The sequence below is a fragment of the Canis lupus genome, chromosome 37 (assembly GCF_048164855.1).
Source record: "Canis lupus baileyi chromosome 37, mCanLup2.hap1, whole genome shotgun sequence".
Lineage (NCBI taxonomy): Eukaryota > Metazoa > Chordata > Mammalia > Carnivora > Canidae > Canis > Canis lupus.
The window spans coordinates 1,247,461-1,263,926 of record NC_132874.1 but is presented as its reverse complement, the minus strand read 5'-3'; the positions used below and the strand labels follow the sequence as shown (position 1 = coordinate 1,263,926).

At 42.9% G+C, this 16,466-nt stretch overlaps 1 protein-coding gene across 2 annotated transcripts; it reads left to right on the top strand.

The window, feature by feature from the left end:
* Positions 1 to 477: 477 nt before the first annotated feature.
* On the top strand, positions 478 to 16,256 carry ZKSCAN8 (zinc finger with KRAB and SCAN domains 8). Of its 2 annotated transcripts, XM_072813722.1 has the most exons (7): positions 478 to 698; positions 2,820 to 2,952; positions 4,819 to 5,339; positions 5,955 to 6,093; positions 8,286 to 8,377; positions 9,094 to 9,217; positions 10,248 to 16,256. In XM_072813722.1, exons 3-7 carry the CDS (start codon positions 4,923 to 4,925, stop codon positions 11,207 to 11,209), a joined length of 1,734 nt encoding a protein of 577 aa, XP_072669823.1. In that variant the 5' UTR covers positions 478 to 698; positions 2,820 to 2,952; positions 4,819 to 4,922; the 3' UTR covers positions 11,210 to 16,256. The 2 variants fall into 2 exon arrangements, with proteins under 2 accessions (XP_072669823.1, XP_072669822.1); XM_072813721.1 differs by lacking the exon at positions 2,820 to 2,952 and having other exon boundaries at positions 480 to 698.
* The last annotated feature ends 210 nt before the right edge of the window (positions 16,257 to 16,466 follow it).

Below are 16,466 nucleotides of genomic sequence, written 5' to 3'. Positions count from 1 at the left end.
TTGCAAATTTGTATTCAATCACCGTGATTTTTTTTTTAAGATTTAATTTATTTATTCATGAGAGATCCAGAGAGAGGCAGAGACACAGGCAGAGGGAGAAGCAGGCTCCATGCAGGGAACCTATACCGATACCGGACTGGATCCTAGGAGGCCAGGATCATGACTTGAGCCAAAGGCAGATGCTCAACCACTGAGCAACCCATGATTTTTTTAACAATAGCCTAAGGTGTACTATCCTCAATGCCAAACGGGATTCCAAAGGCTGTGAACTGTGATTGGCAGGAATGCCTCATGCAACTGGCAGTCTGCGCAGGAGGCCTGGAGAGAGGCAGCAACGGGCCGGCCGGGCTGTTTGCGTGCCCAGGCCCCCAGCCCGAACCCACCTTCCCACTGCAGTCCGCGGACCGAGCGGCACGCAGGCCCCGGAGAGCTGGGGCCCGCGGAGGGATGCGCGCGCGTCGCTCAGGCCGACCGACCATAGAGCTTCGAGGCCTCCAGCGTTCCTAGAGAGCTTCCGGAAGTGCCTCCGGACAAGATGCGCGTTGGGCTATGTTGTGCCTCCGCGGGTCTGGAAGTTAGGGCTGCAGGGCCGTGGCCCGGCGACAGCTGTCTCCCGGTTTTCTCCCCGCCTTTCCCTCCTGGTCCGTCCGGCCTATGCAGCCCGCCTTTCCCGTCCCGTGCGGCCCCTGGAGCTCGTGGTGAGTAACGGTTCGGGCTCCGGGCGGAGGAGGACAGCTCTTTGTGGCCGGACTAGGCCGCTGCTGGGGACCGACCTGAGGGTCTGGAGAGGGTCCCAGAGGCGGGGGCGCCCGGACTGCGGGGGTCGGGGCCGCTGAGACCCCCCCATGGGGAATAGCTCCCCCCTTCCGCTCCTTTCTTTGTGAGGGTGTCCGTATGAAAACGGGAAAACCGCCCCCGCGTTACCTTTTATCCAGCTGTTTCCACCCCCTGAATTATTTAGCACTTTCGCATTTCCTTCATAGTACAACTTTCTCTTTTCTTTTCTTTTTTTTTTTTTAAAGCAATATGTTGCTTTTGGAAGCCCTAATTATTCCTGGAAACCTACTTTTGCTGCTACTCTGCTCTTTGCAGTGTATTCAGAAAATGGTGGTAACTGCAAAAGACACGTTTTTCACAACTTTGGGGTTAATAGAGAATATTCAGCCTTTCTCAGAATATTTCGTTTATCGAAGGTAACAAAAGTAAATGCCTGGGAACTCTTCTAGAGGGGCCCCCTTTCCAACAGTCCTGTCACTCACTAGTCATTTTGTCAGGCGACATGAATACTGCCGCTGCCACCAACTAAAAAGGATCCATATTCCTGTTTGGGTAGTTAAGTATCTTTATGCAGTAATCACTGTTTTTACAAACGCTTAAGTATTTTGAATCTGTGCTGTGGTTGAGTGTGGCATGTGGTAGATGTTAAAACTGGCTTCCACAGTTTGAGGTAACTCTAAAGGACAGGATTTTCTCTCTCTCTCTCTCTCTCTCTTTTTTTTTTTTTTTTTTAAGATTTTTGTTTATTCATGAGAGACAGAGGCAGAGACATAAGCAGAGAGAGAAGCAGGCTCCCTGTGGGGAGTGGGACCAGGACTCCATTCCAAGACTCCTGTCCTGGACCTCAGCCGAAGGCAGACGCTCAATCCACGTGCCCCTAAAGGACAGTTTTTGCCTCACCTATTTTTTTCTTGATCTTAAAGCCTGGAAAGTTTCTTATTTTGTTTTAAGTTCCCAAATATCCCAAAGTAGACTTAATTAATCTGAAGAAAGAAAACATTTGTTTTCACCTCTAAAAAAAGAATGCTACTAAAGTCTGAATTGTGGGACACCTGGATGGTTCAGTGGGTTAAGCCTCCGACTCTTGATTTGGGTTCAGGTCCTGAGATTGAGCCCCCTGAGACTGGGCTCAGCAAGGAATCTGCTTAAGACACTCTCTTCCTCTGTCCCCCCTTCTCTCCCTCTTTCTCTGAAATAAATAATTCTTCCCTCTAAAATGCTGACAAAGTAATGTTTTAAAAATAATAAAATGTGAGTTGTGCCTTTAGTAGTTGACAGGATTATATAGCATTTGAGATCAGACTTTACAGATTGGCTGTTTTAACTTCCTAAATCAGTAAACTTAACCAGGTTTGTTGTTGTTTTTGTTTTTAAGATGTCTCAATATATAGAGACCCCTGGGTGGCTCAGTTCTCTGTCTTTGGTTCAGGCGGTGATCCTGGGATTGAGTCCCACATCAGGCTCCCTGTAGGGAGCTTGCTTCTCCCTCTGCCTATGCCTCTGCTTCTCTCTCTGTGTCTCTCATGAATAGATAAATAAAATATTTTTAAAACTTATTTATTTATGTTTAAAGAATTTGTTTATTTAAGACCGTGTGCACCTCCAGCACAAACAGGGGAGAGGGGTGAAGGGAGAGGAACCAGCTGACTGCCGGCTGAGCAGGGAGCCCATCACAGAGCTCGATCAAGACCTGAACCAAATGCAGACACTTAACTAAGCCACCCAAGCACCTCCATTTAAGAGTGAGAGAGAGCTCAGGGGGGAGGGGCAGAAAGAATCTCAAGGTGACTTCAGGCTGAGTGCAGAGTCCTACCCCAGTTAGACCTCTCCACAGTGAGATCAAGACCTGAGGTGAAACCCAGAGTCTCATGCTTAACCGACTGAGCTATCCAGGTGCTCCTTGACCAGTGTTCTTAAGATGTAAGAAGCAGTCTTTATGCATAAAATGCTTACCAATTTAATGCAGATGTGTATACATGAAACTGAGAAAAGGGTACATAATAGATTAATTTTGTAGTCCATATCTTTGTACTTGATTATAGGTTGTAATTGTCAAAAACCTGATTGGAGAAGGAAGAGACTAAAAAGTAGAAAATGAACTACTAAAAAGAATAATCAGGATGGAGAATGAACAAGACTGGTTGGCTGATTTGGTATAAATTATGAATAAATCTGGTAATTAAATGACTTCTATGGGTCTTACTCTTGAGACTTTATTTGATATCATTTAATATGATGTTGATGTATTTTTTTTTTAAGGATTTTATTTATTTATTCATGAGAGAGAGAGAGAAAGAGAGGGAGGCACAGGCAGAGGGAGAAGCAGGCTCCATGCAGGGAGCCCAACGTGGGGCTTGATCCCGGGACTCCAGGATCACGCCCTGGGCTGAAGGCGGTGCTAAACTGCTGATCCACCCAGGGATCCCAATGTTGATGTATTTAATATCTTAACATAAAATTCTCAAATGGTGCACAGTTAACATTGAAGTATTTTGTATTTATAGCTAGTGTGTTGTTTTTTTTTTTTTAAAGATTTAATTTTTTTTATTTATTCATGAGAGAGACAGAGAGAGGCAGAGACATAGGCAGAGGGAGAAGCAGGCTCCACACAGGGAGCCCGATGCTGGACTCGATCCCCAGACCCGGGATCATGTCCTGGGCTGAAGGCAGATGCCCAACCACTGAGCCACCCAGGTGTCCTGAAAAATGCAAATTAAAACCATAGTGCAGCACCAGAGAGTGGTTAAAAATAAAAGTAAGATAATAAATAAATAAAACCATAGTAAGATATCATTATACACTCAATAGATATCTAAAGTTAAAAGTAAAACAGTATTAAATGCTTGTCAGGATAGAGCAACAGCAGTTCTCACATAGCTAGTGGAATGCAGAGTGTTATAGCCACATTAGAGGACAGTTTTGCAGTTTCTTATAAAATTATACTTAACCGTATGACCCAGCAGTTTTAGATATTTGCTCAAGTGAAATGAAAACTTGTTCACACTAAAACTCAACATCCAGATGTTCATAGTGGTTTTATTTGTAATTGTCAAAAACTGAAAACGATTTGAGAGATCTCTCAACTGAAGAATGGATAAACGTACATCCATATAAGGAACAAACTGCTGATACAGTCAACAATATTGATGATCTCATATGGATTATGCTAAGTGAAAGATGCCAGACTCAAAAGGGTACCTACTGTATGATTTTATTTATAAAACACTGTGAAAGTTCATTATTGTGTAGGACTAGACTTCTCGGTTACATGTGTGGTTAGGAACTGTAGGTTCTTTGGAGAGGCAGGGCCAGTGCTCCAAAGAGTTGTAGAGGGAGATAAGGTCTGCAGTAGAAGTAGTAGTTAGCCTTGAGACAGGAGGGAGGATGGAGAGCACAGTAGGATAATGCGGTTAGGTGGAGAAGAGCATGGTGTTAGGACAGTTCTGGACAATACCTTGAGCTAGATTATATAGAAATTAGTCTCCTCAGGATGCCTGGGTGGCTCAATGGTTGAGCATCTGCCTTTGGCTCAGGGCGTGATCCTGAGTCACGGGATCGAGTCTTGCATTGGGGTCCCTGTGAGGAGCCTGCTTCTCCCTCTGCCTGTGTCTTTCTCTCTGTGTGTGTCTCATAAATAAATAAAATATTTTTAAAAAATTAGTTTCTTTTGTTGAGTGCGAGGGATAGCCTGAGAGCTGAAGTGTGTTATAACAGTATAGCTGGTGTAGCAAATACTGAAAGAGTCAAATCAGCTTCATTGAGGGCCAGCTGAGGTTAAATGCAGACCTTCAATTAGACCCACTCTGCATAGTTTCCTGACTTTGCTGTATTCCCCATCCCTAAGGAGAGGAAGCAGAAGGAAGGGAATATTCCTCAGATGGGTGTTTGGCATGGCAGAAAGTTAGGGAAGGAGTTACTTCTGGGACAGTGGAGGGATCACTTAAATGACTGAGCCATGAGGTATGTGTTGCGGTAAGGAGCTTGTTAAGACGCCTTAGTAAATTACTATGACCTTTGACTTGCTTTAATGTTGTTTGACAGTTTCTCTACCCTAAGAATTGCCCTTACAGAAGAGATCCTTGGAAAGTTCTTCTCAAGATAAAAAAGATAGTGGAAACAAGCATCCCGAGCTTTTCCAGCCCTAAATGGCAGCAGAATCAAGAAAATCGTTAGCCCCATCCACACCAGACCAAGCTCCAGAAGAAGACTTGGTAATCGTCAAGGTAGAGGAAGATCATGGCTGGGACCAGGAATCTAGTCTGCATGAAAAGAACCCTCCTGGCCAAGAGCTGTTTCGCCTGCGCTTCAGGAAGTTATGCTACCAGGAGACATTAGGACCCCGAGAAGCTCTGATCCAGCTCCGCGCACTTTGCCATCAGTGGCTGAGGCCAGATTTGAACACCAAGGAGCAGATCTTGGAGTTACTAGTGCTAGAGCAGTTCTTGACCATCCTGCCTGAGGAGCTCCAAACTCTGGTTAAGGAACATCAGCTAGAGAATGGAGAGGAGGTGGTAACCCTATTGGAGGATTTGGAAAGGCAGATTGATATATTAGGCCGGCCAGTAAGTAAAAGGAGTGTGCATGCTGTGACTGGGTGGTCTGGAACCTTGCTGGAGGAATATTGGCACCACAACAGGAGAATAAAGAAAGGCTGGATCCATTTCTGTTGTAGGAGGATGAAAATAGGTCTAGTGCCATGTGGCTTGTATTTGTAGAGTTCTTTTTATTTTTGTGAAGACTATGTATACATTTTTTTTATCCTCGTAACATTCTTGGCAACTATTATTATTCCTCTTTGCCAGATGGGAAACTGATATGTAGAGAGCTTGTTACTTGAATTACTCTGGACACATAATTAAATGTAGATCTGAGACCAGACCTCAGTTTCCTAGTGCATTACCAAAGTTTTTTCTGCTAAATAACACTGCTTTAAGTTTCTGTTTATCATTCTTTCCATACATTACATGTGCAGAATGGCAGGAAGGGAGGGCGTCAGCAGAAATGATGCCTTTCTGTGCTAATCAACATGTTTGTGTTCTCACTGCCCCTAGGAAGTAGGTGAAATTCTGCTTCCTTTAACAAGCATATATGCCTATAGGTGTGCCTGGGTCCCCTTATGCTGTTCGCTTCCTTTCACAAAGGAATTCTTTGTAATGCAACTGTCCTATTGTTTTCAGGTCCCAGCCCGTGCACATGGACATGGACTCTGGGAAGAGGTAGTGAATTCAGAGTCTGCACCAGAGCTTCCACATACTCAGCTCCGACCTGTGGCAGCCCAGCATAAATCTCTGGTGCCCCAAGGGTCACAAGAGAGAGGTGAGGGGCCAGATCTCATTGACAAGGAAGGAGGAGTAAGAAAAGAAAGGAAGTGCCTGTTGAGTTCCTAGAGAACCAGCAAGTAGAATTTCTGTGTTTTTGTAGGCTTCAAATACAGATTGTCAGTCCCATTGCTAAATTCATGAACAAATTAAAGAATTCGGGGATTTTTATATCTTCACACGTTTCTGTTATCCCAGTGTATTAACAACATAGTCATTTTTGCGGTTTTGTTGGTAATATGTCACTTTCTTTGAAACTATTTCAGTATATGATTCCTCATGCAAGAACATTTTCTTGGATAGCCTCAATAAATGCATCACAGTTAGGAAATGTAATGCTGATACAGTACTAATCTAGTCCACAGTTTATATTTTTGTTTTGCCAGTTGTCCCAATAATGTTCTTCCAGAGTCCAGTCCAGGATTATCCTTTGTAGTCAGTTGTGTCTCTGTAGATGGCTTTAATTTGGAATAGTTCCTCAGCCATTTGCCTTTCATGACCTTGACAATTTTGATAAGTACAGGTCGGTTCTTTTACAAAATGACTGCAATTTGGGCTTGTGTGATGTTTCCTTATGTGTAAATTCCAGTTGTATGTATGTGGTAGGAGTACCCCAGAAGTGCTATTGCCGCCACCTCTGTAGTGCAGCAGGAATTTGTCCTATTCCTGTTTTTTTTTTTTTTTGAAGATTTTATTTATTCATGAGAGACACAGAGAGAGACAGACAGACACAGGCAGAGGGAGAAGCAGGTTCCATGTAGGGAGCCCAGCGTGGGACTCGATCCCAGGTCTCCAGGATCAGGCCCTGGGCTGAAGGTGGCGCTAAACTGCTGAGCCACCCAGGCTGCCCATGGTGTTGGTATTTTTGATGACTTAGTTAAGGTTATTCTTGCTAGGTTAGTCATTATAAAGTTAGTATTTTTCTCTTTGTAGTTAATAACTAATTTGTGGCAAGATCCTCTTGAATCTCTTGTATTCATCAAGCTTCTGTTGCTGAAACACTAGTTTTAATATTCGCTGATGCTTCTTGACTAAGTGATTATTACTAAAACTTACAAAATGATGATTTTCTGTGTCATTCCTTCTACATGTATTTGTTGTAATAGAGAGTGTTCCCTCCTCCCCATTTTATTTTATTTTATTAATTTGTCAGTATGGACTCATAAATTCTTATTTTATTCCAGAAATAAAATATCTCTGTTTTTATTTGTTACTGTGTTTATTTTTATGCTTAAATTGTCTCAGATTTGGTCAGAGGAGGCCCCTCTGGCTGACTCCTGCATCCTTTTGACATTTCTCCATTATTTTTGAGAATTTCTTACCTTCTTACAGAACAAGATATTCTAGACTCGTCTCATACTTGCTCTGCATTTCATACTGTTTCACTTTTTTTTTTTTTTTTTTACTGTTTCACTTATGTGGTTTAAAGCAATTTGTTTCATCAATGGATTTTTAATATTTCTAAAGGAACAACATAGAAACAGTTTCAGCTAGTAATATGATTCTTGTCTAAAATTCTAAAGCCTGTTGTCCAAGACACAGTAATTGGTTAATTTTAGTATTGCATTGTCTGGTATCTCTAGGAAGCAGATACTGGCAGTCATGGTAGACATTTCAGAAAGGTAATAGAGTTAATAGAGAGAAATTTGTTCTATTCCATTTGCCAAGAGACCTAAATAAACTCTGTACAGAAGCACAAGAATAGAATGTAGCTTTGGTGGGAGAAAATAAGTTGTAAAGCAATTCCTGTTAGGAAACCAGTACTCTATTTTTGACATTCAATTTGAGGCTGAGTGGGACATGCAAGAGCAGATGTGTTGTGGGCAACCATAGGTATAGACCCAATGCTCAAGATATCAGCATTTTATTTTATTCTTTTTATTAAAAAAAAAAACAAATATATTTACATATGTATGTGTTATTTTTAAAAGTTTATTTAAGGAATCTCTGGACCCAGTTTGGGGGCTTGAATTTATAATCCGGAGATCAAGAACTGCATTCTCAAAAAAAAAAAAAAAAAAAGAACTGCATTCTCTACCTACCAAGCCAGCCAGGGGCCCCTCAGCATTTTATGTGCAAAATCTGATATGCATATGTTTTGAAATGCAAGCATCTTTGGAATGAGTTAGCGCTGACTGCTGCAAATGTGGAACAGGGCTGGTCTCACTCAGCTCCTTTTTTCTCTTTCAGCCATCTCTACTTCTCAGAGTCCTACGCCTTCCCAGAAAGGAAGTCCTGGAGACCAGGAGATGACAGCAACACTTCTCACAGCAGGGTTCCAGGTGAGTTGTACTGCTTCTCACTGAACCCCAGCCCTAGGGTTTCAGCAGCAATAGTGGCATCTACCTTATGTCTGGACTCGCTGTACCAGTATTGACCAAGAAACTTGCCCCAAATTCTTTTTGCATGATTTTTTTTTCTTTTTGCATGATTATTTTTCTTTTTTATTTATTTATTTATTTTTTTTATTTTTAATTATTTATGATAGTCACACACACAGAGAGAGAGAGAGAGAGGCAGAGACACAGGCAGAGGGAGAAGCAGGCCCCATGCACCGGGAGCCCGACGTGGGATTCAGTCCCGGGTCTCCAGGATCGCGCCCTGGGCCAAAGGCAGGCGCCAAACCGCTGCGCCACCCAGGGATCCCTTATTTTTCTTTTTAATTCATAATAGAGAGGCAGAGACATAGGCAGAGAGAAAAGCAGGCTCAATGCAGGGAGCCTAATGTGGGACTCAATCCTGGTATTCCAGGATTACGCCCTGGGCCAAAGGCAGGCGTGCTCAACCGCTGAGCCATCCAGGGGGGTCCCTTTTTGCATGATTCTTGATTTTCCCCCAATAAATTGGTGCATTTCCCTCTTCCTCCAAGCTGCTTTAGATCCCTTTACACAGTATGTTCCCACCCCTTGATCCTCTCCAACCCTGACGGATCTCTGATACTCTGAGTTTGACCTGTAGAATAGTCCCGGTCCCACATGGGGATTTTGTTTTGTTTCAGACTTTGGAGAAGATCGAAGACATGGCTGTGTCCCTAATTCGAGAGGAGTGGCTTCTTGATCCATCACAGAAGGATCCCAATAGAGATAATAGGCCAGAGAATTACAGAAACATGTTCTCCCTGGGTAAGGAGAGCTCTGGTTATTGTTATCAATTAAGGTGTTTTGTTATGTGATAGTAGCTGCGATCTTCCTGAGAGACATTGTTGAGGAACTCAAGAACTAACAGAAACAATGCTCTTAAGATGGATTTCTGTTCTCCAGTCCAGGACTCCTCTTGTGTACTGTTCTGTATGCAGTTGGAGTTATTCCTTCTGCTTCCAGGCCTGTAGAATATTTACCTAGATTTCACCCTGTTAGGCTGTTGTGCTTCTGCCCTTTCAGTGACTGCGGCTTTTTTCCCTTTCTGTCCTGTTAGGTTCTTCAGCGGTTCCATATTTCTTCCCACTCCCCAACTTGTCCTCAGGTGATCCCTTCCCTGCTTTAGTGCCCTCCCAACATCCCTCTTTCTTTTCTTTTTCTTTTTCTTTTCTTTTCTTTTTTTTTTTTTTTTAAGATTTTATTTATTTAGGGCAGCCCCGGTGGCGCAGCGGTTTAGCGCCGCCTGCAGTCCAGGGCATGATCCTGGAGACTCAGGATCGAGTCCCACATCGGGCTCCCTGCGTGGAGCCTGCTTCTCTCTCTGCCTGTGTCCCTGCCTCTCTCTCTCTCTCTCTCTCTGTGTGTGTGTGTTTCTCATAAATAAATAAATTAATCTTAAAAAAAAAAGATTTTATTTATTTATTCATAGAGACACGGAGAGAGAGGCAGAGACACAGGCAGAGGGAGAAGCAGGCTCCATGCAGAGAGCCTGACGTGGGACTCGATCCAGGGTCTCCAGGATCACGCCCTGGGCTGCAGGTGGCACTACACCACTGCCCCACAGGGGCTGCCCATCTTTCTTTATCCCTCTTTCTTTATGGCACTTCTTCCCCATTTGGCCTGTGGGGCTTGTGCTAGACCCTGCTTTCATCTCCCTCTATGACAGCATTTGGAGACAGATGGAAGCTTTGTGTTTACTGCTAGTTTTCCATGTGTTTCCCTTATGTTTGATTCTTTTTTAACATAGAGAATAGAGAGTGACTTTAGCTTGATGTTTCTCACATTTTCATTTCAGGTGGTGAGAACAGGAATGAGAACAGGGAATTAGCTTCAAAACAGGTAATATCTACTGGAATCCAACCACATGGAGAGACAGCTGCCAGATGCAACGGGGATGTTATCGGGGGTCTTGAGCATGGAGAAACCCGAGATCTTCTGGGCAGATTAGAAAGGCAGCGGGGAAATCCCACCCAGGAGAGACGACATAAATGTGATGAATGTGGGAAGAGCTTTGCTCAGAGCTCAGGCCTTGTTCGCCACTGGAGAATCCACACTGGGGAGAAACCCTACCAATGTAATGTGTGTGGTAAAGCCTTCAGTTACAGGTCAGCCCTTCTTTCCCATCAGGATATCCACAACAAAGTAAAGCGCTATCACTGTAAGGAGTGTGGGAAAGCCTTCAGTCAGAACACAGGCCTGATCCTGCACCAGAGAATCCATACTGGGGAGAAGCCGTATCAGTGCAATCAGTGTGGAAAGGCCTTCAGTCAGAGTGCGGGCCTGATCCTGCACCAGAGAATCCACAGTGGGGAGAGACCCTATGAGTGTAATGAGTGTGGGAAGGCCTTCAGTCATAGCTCTCACCTCATTGGACATCAGAGAATCCACACTGGGGAGAAGCCCTATGAGTGTGATGAGTGTGGGAAAACCTTCAGGCGGAGCTCACATCTTATTGGCCATCAGAGAAGCCACACTGGGGAGAAACCCTACAAATGTAATGAGTGTGGGAGGGCCTTCAGTCAGAAGTCAGGCCTTATTGAACATCAGAGAATCCACACTGGAGAAAGACCCTATAAATGTAAAGAATGTGGGAAAGCTTTCAATGGGAACACTGGCCTCATACAGCATCTGAGAATTCACACAGGGGAGAAGCCCTATCAATGTAATGAATGTGGGAAAGCCTTTATTCAGAGATCAAGTCTCATTCGGCATCAGAGAATCCACAGTGGAGAAAAATCTGAATCCATAGGAGTTTAGGGAAAAAAACACAGTCTTGGTTTGGGCATTATTCAACATGAGAGAAACCACATGCTGGTGAGAGGTCTTTCAGTGTAGTAAAAAGCCAGAGTGTGTCATCATTACAATCTCACCCATGGTCAGAATTAATATTGGTGGTGGAGTTATAATAACTCTTCAGTAGTTTGGGCCAGTGCCTTGATGCAGGTGGATTAGACTGACGGTCTTGGGAGGTGTCTGAAGGAGTGGCACTCCTGATGGCCTAAAGGATCCTTTAGAAACACAATAGCATTAGGGCAGGTTGCTTGTCATGGAGGCACTTAGTTTTATTTTGGGAGAATAGCTGTAGGTTTGAGAGAGGCTACACCTCCTAGTTCCTCTGCTTCTTCCCATCTCCTCTGATCCCCTTCCGCCATTGGTTCCCCTGAGGGTGTACTTGTGCTCCAAATCTGATCTGAGAAGCTACTTTAGAGTTTGAAGCAGCCTCTGTGTGAGACTTATTTTGTATTTAGCTTTCTAAGAACCTAGTTCTAGGGAAATTTTTACAGGCACTTAATGTATTTATGCTTAAGTGTGCATTTTGTTTTTATTCTAATGTTCCTGATAGTGGAAACCTGTATTCCCACGCAAACTCAGAATGCTATATTTTTAACAGCACTCCAGCATTTTTCTTCATATATCACCTTCACTGACTCCACTGAGTCATTGGGCATCTATACGTATTCTTCACCACCCCCAGCCCCAGTACCTGTGTCAGCAAAGGAAGTGATGGTTGTGGGAATGAAGCAGAGAAAGAGGTGAGTGGAGACTCAGCCTGAGTACTCTTGAGCTTCTGTGGTTGTACCTTTTGGTGACTTCTGGCTCTCCTTTCCACCTTCCCACTGTACACTGTGGTGCACAGGTGTTTAAACTCTCCCCATTACAGCATCACATGGGAGAAAGAGGAGACAGGTACGTGAAGAAGACCTAAAAATCCTTACAAAGAACATATACTCAACCGTCTTGACCTGTTACAGTACTGTCTTCTCTGGTTCTTATCAGTCTGCACAAACCCCTGACCTGATGATCTGTGTCACTCATGCCATTATCCTGGTCCCACCTCATTAGATGGCCTTAGTACCTTACCCTCCATTCTCCAGGTGTTCTTACCATTAGCTATGTCCACAGTGGTGATCTGTCAAATACTTTACCTCCTAGATCCTCATCCTTCTGAATTCTGGTGTACTCCCATCTGTAATCCAGCAGAGACACAGTATTAACTCCTCATCACCAGGCACTATCTTTCTTCTTGGAGGCTTTCTCAGTATACCAAGGGATGTTATATAAAGTAATGAGGCTGGTTTCAGTAACTCACCAGAATCTATGCACCTACATGGTTTGTCCTTTAAATTCAGTACTTCTAATCTAATTATTTTGGTAGTGCTACTGTTCCAGTAGTGCTACCACTCCTCCAAATATGACCATTAACCACTTGTTCATCACATTTGTAATGGTTACTTTTGGCTTTTTTCCAAAATCAGCTTTCAGAATTGTAACTGATTCCATTAATCCCGTTCAGAGGGATAGGATACATGCCAAGAGAAGTTACACAACTTCCCATTGACTGTTCTAAGCAGGGACAGTTGCTAATCAAATTATTTTACAATTGATTTTTTTTTTTCCAAAATCAGTCATAAGATCTCTCATCATAAAGGTCTGCCTTTTGGATCATAAATTCCTTCTCTATAAAATCCCTTCTCTTCTCTGCTGTCACCTACTCTGGCCACTAACAACATCAAGGTTATTAATTAAACCTGTTTCACTAAGTCATTTGATACCCACCTGTCATTTGTCACCCTGGTTTCCTTGGTTAACTCTCAATACAGTGCTTTCTGTTATCCTTTATTTTCTTACTCTTCCCCCTTTATTTTGACCTATAGATTCCCTTGCACTTGAAGGGAATTCCATTCCTCATTCCCTTGTACTTGAAATTTCAAGAAACCATAAATAAATCTGGTTGTCTCCAGATCCTTGCTCCCTGCTTCAGTTACGCCTTACCCTCTGTAAGACACCAGTTCTGCCTGAGGCCGGTGCTGCCTGTGTGCAGATAGGATGGTACATTGTCAGAGGGAAAATATGTGCACACATACATGCAGTCCTCCCACATAGTTCAGAGGGGCACTTGTATTTTATTTCAGTGAAAGCTCTTAGAGCAACATGCTGAAAATGACTGTAAGTATTCCTGCTAATATCTCTCTATTCAGAAAAATGTGTAGCCATGTTACTTAAACTATAATCACTAAGCATCTGACAGAAATTCAGAGAAAAGAAAATATGCCCAGGAAGATTAGTGTGATGCTGAAATGAATGAGGAAAGATTGTGACTTGAAAGAACTATGGAGGTTGGCTCAGCCCACATATAAAAATAGCCACATAGTGTAAGAAGTAGAAAAGGCTATTGTTTTTGCAGGGGCGCACATAGAAGTCCATTCTTGGTCTCCACTTCTTACTCTTGGCACTGGAGTGGTGTTGATCTTTATGACCTTATTGTGAGCTCCTGACTGGGTGATGTGTGCTAAGTTCTTACATCCTGCAGATTCTATTTTTACACTCTAATCTGAAATGAACTGTTGACCAGTACTCTCTTCTCCCATGATGATCTTTTCATTTTAGCCTGATAAAGTAGTTCTTCTGTAACTCTGCTGCCATCCAACTTAGTCATAGAAGACACGTCTTAATAGGTTTCAATGATTTCCACCATTGAACAAGGTAGCGCTAGAATGTGGATGTTCCCCATATAGAGCAGTTAGCATTACTCTTAGTCCTGAGACTCTAAATAGTCATAGGTGACATTTATTAAGCACTTACTGTGTGCCAAGCCCTATGCTGAGTATTTCTCTTGGTTATGACATATTATATCCCATATATTATAAACGAGGAAAATAGGCTTAGAGAGGCGAGTTGACCAAGGTTATGTAGCTGGGGAAGTGCCAGAGTAGGGACTCTTCCCTACAGGATTAGATTCCTGAGCCTGTGCTAATCACTCTGCTACCATGTCTCTAATGAACACCCTGACCCTGGCCAGCCGTTTGAAAATTCTGTACCCCTTGCCATAAAAGCTACTGGGGAAGGAAAGGTACAGTGTAGTGCAAATCCATTGCAGTTACTGGAGAATGGGTTGAAAATGTCATTCTAGTTGATAACTGTATCTTTAAATGATACTTTTGATGCTTTGTAGTACTAGAAAACTAAATGGTACAAGTAAAACATGTTTAAAAGAGTAACTCAGAGGATAAAGCAATAATATACAGATTTGAGTACATTTCTAACCTGCCCCAGGAAACTAAAATTGAAATTGGAGGGAAATGAAATATCCCAGTGCCCCAGGCATGTATGGTCAATTGGGATGACAGTAGTTAAGTTTACCTACAGCATAAATGTGGAAAACCTTCAACTTCACTGCACATTTCCAACTGCCGTTCTGTTTCTTCCATCAGTCATGGTTTTTCAAACATACTATCCATCATCGTTAACCCCATTTTCTCATTAATGTACTCTTGAAACTTCTTACTAGCTTTTGTACTCAATATTGCACTGAAGTGTCCTATGGATAAATATGCCTTTTCTTAGTTTTTGTCCTTGTTGATCTGTTTTCATACTGTTGAGTTACCCTGCATCTCAGGAATTCTCTTACTTGGCTTGTGGGATCCTTTTTTTTTGTCATTTTCCTCTCAATTTCTAGCTTTTCTTTGTCTTTTTTCTCCTCTCCACTGAAAATAACCCCCATGTCTTGATTTTATCCAGTATTTTTTCTATATTCACTTCTATTTTGATTGTTTACACTTCTGTATTTCAGTAACTTAATATTTCCTACTTTGTGGGTCAGATAGCTACACAGCTTAGTATTTGAAAACTGATCTCATCACTCTTGTCCCTCACTCCCATCTTCCTTTTAAATAGGCATTATAGCTTAGGTTCTTTAGCCTGAATAGACTCCCTGCCTTGCATATTTTTTTAAGTGGGCTCCAAGCCCGATGTGGGGCTAAAACTCACCACCCTAAGATGGAGTCCTGTGCTCCCCTGACTGAGCCGGCGAGGCACCCTGTACTTCATATTTCTTTTCCCCATCTTGAATTGTCTTTTATTCTTTTTCTGCTCTCCACTCTACATTCCAGTTCTTAGTTTTATCCTTGAGGCTGGATCTTTTATATTTTTGCCATCCCCTTGCAGCCTTCTGCAGATATAGTATCATCTGAGGCCTAGGTAATTGTAATTTCTTTCTAATTCCCTTGCTTTCAAGATCCCCATCCTGTAAGGCTTCCTGTAATGGTGATCCTCCTCCAATCCATTTCCTTTTTTTTTTTTTTTTTAAAGATTTATTTATTTATTCATTCAGAGAGAGCGAAGAGAGAGGCAGAGACACAGGCAGAGGGAGAAGCAGGCTCCCTGCAGGAAGCCCAATATGGGACTCGATCCTGGGTCTCCAGGATCACACCCTGGGCTGCAGGCGGCACTAAACCGCTGCATCACCGGGGCTGCCCCTCCAATCTATTTCCAGTCAAGAACACGCAGCAGATAATTCTTATCAGAGCACTGGTGTTCGAATCTCCCATTACTTTGCCCTTTGTGGTTAATCTGCCCTAGCCTCATTCTCCAGCATATTCACCTCGACTCGTGTTCAGACTTGTCTTACAAGCCCTTGCCCCTGTGCCTTTCTCATCCAGTGTCTTTTGTGTGGATTGTTTTTTGGCCCCAGCTCTTGTTCATCACTCCCTTCAAGCCTAGCTTCTTTATATTTTCTGAGTGAGCTCTCCCTGACTTCACCTCACATGGAGACATCCCTTTTCCTGTGTTGCCGCAGCACTTATCCCTTGAGTTTGTACTGTGGTCCGTGTACTTACTAATATGTTGCTTTGTAATTATTTTTAGCACTCTGTATTGTAGTTTCATTTGTATTCATTTCCAAAATTAAATTGTAAGCTCCTTGAGGGCAGGAATAATAGCTTTTACATTTGTATCTCTGCACCCCCCCAGTGCCTAGTACAGTGCTGAGCACTCAGTAGGTGTTTAATAAATGCTTGTCAAATCATTGTGTGGATCATTTATGAAGTTATCTACAGAAATTTATAAGCTGTTTGCAAGGTTATGTGTCTGTCTTACCACTTTGTAGGCAGACTTCTTTCTGTACCATATCTATAACTGTTCCTCAGACTAAGCCTAAAAAATCCAACTTTTGGGGCACCTGGATGGGGTCAGTCGGTTAAGCATCTGACTTTGGCTCAGGTCATGATCTCCATGT

Excerpts from the sequence above, each read along its gene's own strand:
- ZKSCAN8 (XM_072813722.1), top strand. The coding sequence starts at position 4,923 with ATGGCAGCAGAATCAAGAAAATCGTTAGCCCCATCCACACCAGACCAA. Across the intron at positions 5,340-5,954 it reads TTGATATATTAGGCCGGCCA|GTCCCAGCCCGTGCACATGG; the intron begins GTAAGTAAAAGG and ends TATTGTTTTCAG. Across the intron at positions 6,094-8,285 it reads CCAAGGGTCACAAGAGAGAG|CCATCTCTACTTCTCAGAGT; the intron begins GTGAGGGGCCAG and ends TTTCTCTTTCAG.